Below are 8,190 nucleotides of genomic sequence, written 5' to 3'. Positions count from 1 at the left end.
CAAGTGCCACAAGCCTGAATAGAATATTGATTGCTCCTGGATGATTATTAGTATAACAGCGACACCGAGTGATTCAAGTTTTTTTTTTTAACAAAGTGCTTCAGCTGATCATGCACAAGAATGGACGAACATCTTGGCTCGCCACGATCTTGATCCATTCACCCCTATTTGAAACAAGTATATTCTAGTAAAAAATAATCATTTGCAAACTAAAAAGACTTGTAGATCATGCTAATGGAGTTACGTCACAACAATTGTTTTCCCAGAATATGAAACAAAACTAGCGAAACAATCGCAAGCTAGAGCATGACACGCACCCAGAACATCTCCGAAACATGCAAATGGGCATATCTTGATCAAGTGGAAAAAACCTAGGATTACACAACAGTAATACCAGAAAGCACATACAATTGCTCAGCAGTTTACAGGAAGATCCGAGCTCCCCAGTACACACGAATCAACAGGCCACAACGTTTTCGGGCCATGGTGTTCCATCCCTAAAACTAGGTAAAAAACCTGATTGGTGAAAGTTTGTCACGATTGCTTGTGAAGTTTGAACCCAAAAACCCTTGGAACATACTGCTGCGATGGCTTCTGTGGCTTCAGGTGTGGATATGTCATCAAGAAGAGATGAGGAAATGTGGTACCAAAGTATGCTCCATCAATGTCTTGGAAGAGTAAAGGAAATAGAAGATATCATTCTAGTAAGTATAACTGTAACCACCAAACTTGTATGGACATTTAACACAAAGAAACTGCAAAACAAAAAATACAAAGTGTAGGACAAAGTGGAGTTAAATCATGTTTAGGATGGATCACTAATCCTTTATCATCACCTAAACTTTTTTTTGCAGGATATGATTACTTGCCATGCAGAACGCATAATGCCATTCCACTACTAGGTAGTTTGAAACTAAAATGTATGGGTTTGAAGATAATGGCATGGGATTGGACATGGGGCTGGAAACAAACTCAAAACTCGCGAGCTTAACGAGTAACTCGTAACTCGGCTTGACTAGGTGACTAACGAGCCAAGCCGAGTTTTAAATATGAGATTGTTGTTTGCTGGCCAAAGCTTAACGAGCCGAGTTAACAAGTTACTCGTTTAGCTCGTTAAGCTCTGTCAACGCCAGTGTGTCCCCAAATCTGGCCCATCTAGACATGGAATTATATATTTTTGTCGGTGATTGTGTGATGTAGATTGTTGTGTGTCTACTTTTTGTTCACTATGCAATCAAATTATAACAATCATGATGAATCATACATACTCATATAGGTTATTCCATACAAAAGCTAATGTATTCAAATCTGTAACGAGCTTAACAAGCTAAACGAGCTAACTCGCGAGTTACACGAGTCGAGCAGAGTTTCATTTTTGAGCTCGCTATCTTACCAAGCTCGAACAAGTCTAGCCAATTTGGCTCGGGTCAAATTCCAGCCTAAATTGGACACATAAACTAGTACTCTTACCACAAGTGCATGGAAATATCTTAGCTAAAAATTCCACAAAACAGCATGAAGAGTTAAATACGAAATCATAATTTGAAAAAGACTGGTAAATGGGGCACACAAGTTAATACTCCTACACAGGATGCATACATTACTAACAATTTCTGCAGAATGAAAAATCAAAAGGATACTGCCTTGGTACTTGGACCTTGGGTAGTGCAGATCTTCACATTTTGGGCAAAACACCTTCACTGTGCTTGACCTAGGAATATCAGATTGCCCTGCTGGAAGACAGGGTTGGCCACAGCAGTATACTCTAGGGCATCTGCCAAAATCGTAGTTCTTGAACTTTTCTAACTGCAAAAATGAAAGTGTGGCAGTTTAGTATGTATTACAAATTATATCGTATGCCAGCGATAGGATCAAAAACATATATTACCATTGCAGCTAGACCCTTGCTGGTTAAGATGTAACGTGCATGAATTAACCCATACAGCATCTCTGCAGATGACTCGATTAATTCATTTTGCTCCTCAGTAAACACATCACCTGTATAAAATTAGCTCCATTAAGATGAGTTCAACAGTAGAAAATAGTAACTATCTACAAATTCTAAAATGTACAGGAGGTATACACAGGTTGCTGGAATTTTTCTTCTTTAGGAAATGAAATCGATGAATACCAACAAAGATGTTATAAAAATAAGTAGGCAAACTGAAAATATAAATTATAGATGGTAAGGTTCAGAAATAGTATGTCAATTGTGTTACTTGTGTATTTAGTATTTAGAGTTAATAAATTAGTAGCTTTGTAAGAAAAACTATCTCACCGTTAGAGGACTCAATGTCTAGGATGAGATCAAGTGCATAATCATAATATGGCACTTGATTGCTCAGTCCACAGAGATTGAAATCATCCTGAATATAATCATCATCGATCTCGCAGAAGAATTCATTGCCTCGCAAGCTACAAAACCATGAAATCCATGATGTGTCTTCTCCGTCAGAACCGCTGACATCAGAATCTTCACTGTCAGTTTCGAATTCCTCTGCAATGCCAAAATAAGATGATTAGTCTAGATATCAAAATATTGATTGTATTCATAATCACAACCATTCCAGTAAAGCGATACCCTGATCCTGCTAGGGCATATGGCTAAATGCCTACAAGGTATGGTAAACTTAACTTAACTACATACGCACCATAGCGCTAGTATCTAAATATGACATTTAGTTGCATTTGGAATGGCTAGGATACTGATCCTACAGCATGTGGTCCTCAGTTCGATCCGCTGCTACCGCAACTTCCAAAAATGCAACTAAATGTCATATTTAGATACTAGCGCTATGGTGTGTATTTTTTTTGTCTTGATCCTGAATTCTTTACATATTTGTATGTTTCCGCCCGTTGGTGCATAAATGTGCAAGCAAAAAAAAAAAACAGAAAAGCTGAATCAAAGCAACCAATATCTGGTTGTCACTGGAAAAGCTAAGAGCCAAATATGCAGGTTCTAACCTCTTTCTATATGTGCATGTTTCAACTCATGTGGCTACATACAAAGATTGAGTATAAACCGAAAAAACTAGCTGAATCGAAGAAACCGACATCACCTAGTGGTTAAGAGCCCCAGTTGCCCATTCTAAAGCGAGTGATCCTGGGTTCGATCCGATGCTACCCCAATTTCCATTTTTAGCAGCTAAACTTATTTTTTAGATACTATTATGGTATGTGTTCTTTGTGTCGATCCTGCCCTCATTCCATACGTTTATGTTTTCGCTCGTGCCTCCATATGGGGGTTGAGCAATAGAAGGAAGAAGGAAAAGAAAAAGGCTGAATTACACCAACCGATATCTCCTTGTTTGGTTAGTGCTCCCAATCACCTTCATTTAATTGGGAGTCAAGAGCAAACATTGACCAACCAGAACCACCGATGATAGAGGTGGGCTTAATGAATGCCATATACCCTACAGCGTGAAAATAGAAAATTGTTCCACACACCGCCCCCATGTTCGCTTCCCCCCACCTCCCATTCCATTCCCTACCAACATGCTCCTCATGCTTCTCTTCTAAATGGTAACCTTACTATCTTCCATTCCATTCCTACCAACATGCTCCTCATGCTTCTCTTCAAAATTGTAACCTTACCATCTTCCTTCTCCCAACACATCCTCCCAACTTCCATCCAATTCCCTACAAACATGCTCCTCATGCTTGTCTTCAAAACTGTAACCTCGCCATCTTAGAGCTCTGAACACATCCTTCTCAAATTCTTTTCCAGTTTGCTATTCATCAAAATATATATATATATATATATATATATATATATATATATATATCCTTTTTCATCTTGTTAAATTCCATTTTCTGTTTCAGCCAGTCCCCAAATATGTCTTCTGTTGTGATTTTTAAGAAATACGTAAGAGCCTGAAAGATCTGCATCAACAATAAAACAGTGCCCCCCTACTAGATAGAATGCTCAAGCTTAGGTGAGCATGATTGACTCAAAATTAGGAGCTTTGGGTACCATGTGTTCTATAGTTTGAGTGCTCGCGATCTTGCAAAATAAAAAGTTCAAATCTTTGTTAGTGCTCAGTCAATAATTAACTACATTCAGCGATAACAGCCAATAAGTGATTTGTTTGAAAAAAAACTTGTTTCACCGATTTGCAATCCTACCAAGAATTAGCTGATTGTTTGGTTAATACTTAAATAGTTCAACAATAATACTAACTTTGTTTCAACAATAATACTTTTTGATTGAAAAAAATGGTTTGGCAATAACGTTGGTAGGTTTGGTTAAACAGGTGCCAGAGTTGAGAAACAAACAAACAAATAAACAGAGAGATTCAGCCCTAAAAAATCAATATTGGAACTTCCCTGATCACATTCCAGTACTACACAAGGAAAGACTCATAAAGGAGAGAATCCTATCGTCTGCTAGCATGATCCTTCAGCAAGTGCTGCATTTCCCTTCAATATGATTACATAGTCTCAAAAGATACAAGGACTGAAAGAGCTCTACTCGCCAACACAAACAAACATGAAAAGATGATGGATTACAGCAAACCAATACCAAAAAAGAACCAAAACATTTTCTAGCAGAAAATCGCGTAATCCAGTAACCAAAAAAGCCAGCCCAGGCAAAATAAAATTAAGGCTCGTATTTCTCAGTAGTCTTCGAGACATCTCTGTAGCCTACCCCCCCCCCCCCCCCTCCCCCTCCCCCTCCATGTTCAGCAATCCTAGCTTGTTGCGCCTACTATTCTCTGCTTCTTTCCTTGCGGCGGTATGCTCTGACATGAATTTGGATCCCACTAAGCTCCAGTTTTTAAAAACACTCAACACATTCTTACTCTTCAAAGAGAATGTTAAGCTTAATGCACTAGCCAACGCAACCAAAAGTCCGAACTGATGGAAAGGGCTAGGCAATCTACTTATACAGGCTCAACAAGGCTAAACGTGCCTATATGTGGACTCCGAGGGGACAACAACAATTTTAGGATAAATTGCGAAAGCTAGGAACTCCAGACCCTGGCTCTGATACCATGTTAAGCTTCATGCACTAGCCAACGCAACCAAAAGTACAAACTGATGGAAAAGGCTAGGCAATCTACTTATACACTTCAACACAGAGAAGGTAACCAGTTCTTCAGCTCCCGGCAATGCAGGGATTCCAGTATCCTGCATCTCACTGCAAACGAAGGTGCAAGTTGCACCCCAGAAGAAATATGCAATGACAGCGCACCATATGATTTTCACCCCTAAAATAAAACAACAAAGGCCGGGTCCTGTAGCCAAAGCAGGCAATGCAGTACAGAAAACAAGCAAACAGAGCTCGGCGAACGGGCTAGATCCTCACCGCCATCGGAGACCTTGGGGACCTTGCCGATCGACGTCGTTATCTTGCTTGCGGCGAGCAGCTCCTTCTCCCTGGACACGCCCCTGGAGGTGGACGGGGACGGCTTCTCGAGCGCCTCCTTGATGCGCTTCCGGTCCATCTCCGCGGCGCCGCCGAATCCCCGATCCCTGTAGGCCGCGCCGCTCATCCCCCGGCGGTCGCCGGAGCCTGTGCTTCGCGCGGCGCGAGGTGGCGGCGCTGGCAGGCTGGGCTGGGCTAGGGTTTGAGCTGGCTGCGCAGGTGGGGGGAGAGATCGGAGCGGTGACGAGGCGCGGAGAGGGGAGAGAGAGCCAGACAGAGCCCGTGGGCGGCTGTTGTAATTACGACGGGCGCCCGGGGGTTTCCTGCAAATATGACACGCCAGCTCTGCGAGATATTTTTATGCCCCTATTGGGCTGATGAATACTGGCCCGAACGTTTTCAACACTAGATGAGCCAAAGCCCATGAGCTTCCCAGTATCACCTACCATATCTAAAGGTATAACTGATGTCTCCATAGGGGGCCTCACAACGATTGCGATTCTGGACCGTCAGATCTTTGCCTGCCACACTCAAAAAAAAAAAAAAAAAAAAGATCTTTGCCTGCCAACAGATCTCGTCCGTTCATTTTTTACCGCGGGCATATAAAAGGGGCACCTCAAGGTGAGAAACCCTAGCCGCCGCACGCCCAATCGCCTTGCTTCTCTTCTTCCCCCAATCCCCATGCCTCCTCCTCCTCTAATCCCGACCCCCTTCTCCTCCAGTGTCCAGCGGCGCCCCTCCGCCTCCATGGTTCCCTGCCACCGCTGCTGCCCCTCGTCCTCTTTCCAGTTTCTTCTTTCTCCTCCCTACTGGCCCTTGCCCCGCTCGTGCACAGAAGGAGGAGCACGTGCACCACGATGTGCTGCTGCTAGTATAAGAAAAAAGGTCCGGTCGAAGGCCTCACCGTATTTTCCTCGACACTTCTCGATAAAGGAGAAAACCTCGATCCACTATGAAACCTTAAAACTGGTCACCGAACTAGCATAAAGTTTGGGTCATCTTCGCAATTTAATTGGAGGCTCCCAATAAATCGTCACAAAGGACTTACCCTTGAAAAATCTCCACAATTAACTTAATTGGAGTCCTAAAAAAATCAAAAAGACCACTAAGTCGCATAGGGTCCAAAGACCCAAGAGTAACAAGCTATGGGAAGAAGCTCCCGAAGAAATCTACTCACCAACTTTCACCTTCCCTAAGAACACCACAAAGACCACTAAGTCGTATAGGGTCCAAAGACCCAAGAGTAACAAGCTATGGGAAGAAGTGTTGGAGATATGCCCAAGAGGCAATAATAAAAGTGGTTATTATATATCTTTATGTTTATGATGAATGTTTATATACCATGCTATAATTGTATTAACCGAAACATTGATACATGTGTGATATGTAAACAACAAAGAGTCCCTAGTATGCCTCTTAACTAGCTTGTTGATTAATGGATGATTAGTTTCATAATCATGAACATTGGATGTTATTAATAACAAGGTTATATCATTGTATGAATGATGTAATGGACACACCCAATTAAGCGTAGCATAAGATCACGTCATTAAGTTATTTGCTATAAGCTTTCGATACATAGTTACCTAGTCCTTATGACCATGAGATCATGTAAATCACTTATACCGGAAAGGTACTTTGATTACATCAAACGCCACTGCGTAAATGGGTGGTTATAAAGGTGGGATTAAGTATTCGGAAAGTATGAGTTGAGGCATATGGATCAACAGTAGGATTTGTCCATCCCGATGACGGATAGATATACTCTGGGCCCTCTCGGTGGAATGTCGTCTAAATGTCTTGCAAGCATATGAATAAGTTCATAAGAGACCACATACCACGGTACGAGTAAAGAGTACTTGTCAGGAGACGAGGTTGAACAAGGTATAGAGTGATACCGATGATCAAACCTCGGACAAGTAAAATATCGCGTGACAAAGGGAATTGGTATCGTATGTGAATGGTTCATTCGATCACTAAAGTCATCGTTGAATATGTGGGAGCCATTATGGATCTCCAGATCCCGCTATTGGTTATTGGTCGGAGAGAGTTCTCACCCATGTCTACATAGTTCACGAACCGTAGGGTGACACACTTAAGGTTTGATGTTTAATGGTAGAACTTGAATATGGAATGGAGTTCGAAGTATTGTTCGAAGTCCCGGATGGGATCCCGGACATCACGAGGAGTTCCGGAATGGTCTGGAGAATAAGATTCATATATAGGAAGTCATTTTATAAGTTTGAAAATGATCCGGTGATTTTACGGAAGGTTCTAGAAGGTTCTAGAAAAGTCCGGAAGAAATCACTAAGGAAGGAGGAGTCCCGGAGGGACTCCACCTCCCCATGGCCGGCCAACCCTAGAGGGGGGAGTCCAAGGTGGACTCCACCTAAGGGGGTCGGCCACCCCCCCCCCCCACATGGAAGGGGGGAATCCCACTTGAGGTGGGAGTCCCACCTTGGGTAGGTTTCCCTACTACATGGAAGGTTCTTGTGTTGGGGTCTTATTCGAAGACTTGTAGTCCAACACTTGGGGTTCCACCTATATAATGAGGCGCATAGGGGAGGGGGCCGACCACCACAAAGCCATAGCTTGGCCGCACCCCCTTAGTGGCCGGCCACCCCTATCCCAAACCCTAGCCGCCCCCCTCTCCTCCACCTCTCCCGCACGCTTAGCGAAGCTCCGCCGGAGTTCTCCATCGCCACCGCCACCACGCCGTCGTGTTGCCGGATTCAAGGAGGAGCTACTACTACCGCTGCCCGCTGGAACGGGGAGAAGGACGTCGTCTTCATCAACACCGAACGTGTGACCGAGTACGGAGG

General features: G+C 43.1%; 1 protein-coding gene across 1 annotated transcript; it reads right to left on the bottom strand.

Annotated features, from left to right (window-relative positions):
- Nucleotides 1–336: 336 nt before the first annotated feature.
- On the bottom strand, nt 337–5,670 carry LOC127310208 (casein kinase II subunit beta-1). Its single transcript, XM_051340901.1, has 5 exons — nt 5,309–5,670; nt 2,279–2,497; nt 1,889–1,998; nt 1,641–1,806; nt 337–668 (listed from the first exon to the last, which is right to left on the bottom strand). The coding sequence occupies exons 1-5, from the start codon at nt 5,493–5,495 to the stop codon at nt 535–537; spliced, it is 816 nt and encodes a 271-aa protein (XP_051196861.1). The 5' UTR covers nt 5,496–5,670; the 3' UTR covers nt 337–534.
- Nucleotides 5,671–8,190: the final 2,520 nt, after the last annotated feature.

This window comes from Lolium perenne, chromosome 1, assembly GCF_019359855.2.
Source record: "Lolium perenne isolate Kyuss_39 chromosome 1, Kyuss_2.0, whole genome shotgun sequence".
Lineage (NCBI taxonomy): Eukaryota > Viridiplantae > Streptophyta > Magnoliopsida > Poales > Poaceae > Lolium > Lolium perenne.
The sequence above is the reverse complement of the archived record's forward strand: the minus strand, read 5'-3'. Positions and strand labels throughout refer to the sequence as shown.